General features: G+C 47.7%; 1 protein-coding gene across 1 annotated transcript in view; it reads right to left on the bottom strand.

The window, feature by feature from the left end:
* LOC119591316 (ATP-binding cassette sub-family G member 8-like) overlaps positions 1–222 on the bottom strand; it is a gene marked incomplete in the record, with an annotated part of 74,919 nt that overhangs the window by 51,176 nt on the left and 23,521 nt on the right. Inside the window, 1 exon segment of the mRNA XM_037940047.1 lies at positions 1–114. Within this exon segment, the coding sequence (XP_037795975.1) occupies positions 1–114 (114 nt within the window).

Below are 222 nucleotides of genomic sequence, written 5' to 3'. Positions count from 1 at the left end.
GAGTCGTAGCCGCTGCTCCCGTCTCGCCCTCGAGCGGTTGGGGGGAAAACGCGCGGGAGGCCGAACTTGAGGTATGTGAACATGTTGGATCCGAGTTCGCTCTTGGGGCCGTATCTGAACGAGGGAGGAAGAGGGAGAGGTGTGATAAGGGTTTTGATAAAAAAGAGGTATTAATAAACTGATAAAAAGGATGATAAGAAGTCTCAATAAAAAAAAAAATTG

The sequence above is a fragment of the Penaeus monodon genome, chromosome 28, assembly GCF_015228065.2.
Source record: "Penaeus monodon isolate SGIC_2016 chromosome 28, NSTDA_Pmon_1, whole genome shotgun sequence".
Taxonomy (NCBI): domain Eukaryota; kingdom Metazoa; phylum Arthropoda; class Malacostraca; order Decapoda; family Penaeidae; genus Penaeus; species Penaeus monodon.
Note: the sequence above shows the minus strand (reverse complement) of the source record. Positions and strands in the feature narration are given on the sequence as shown.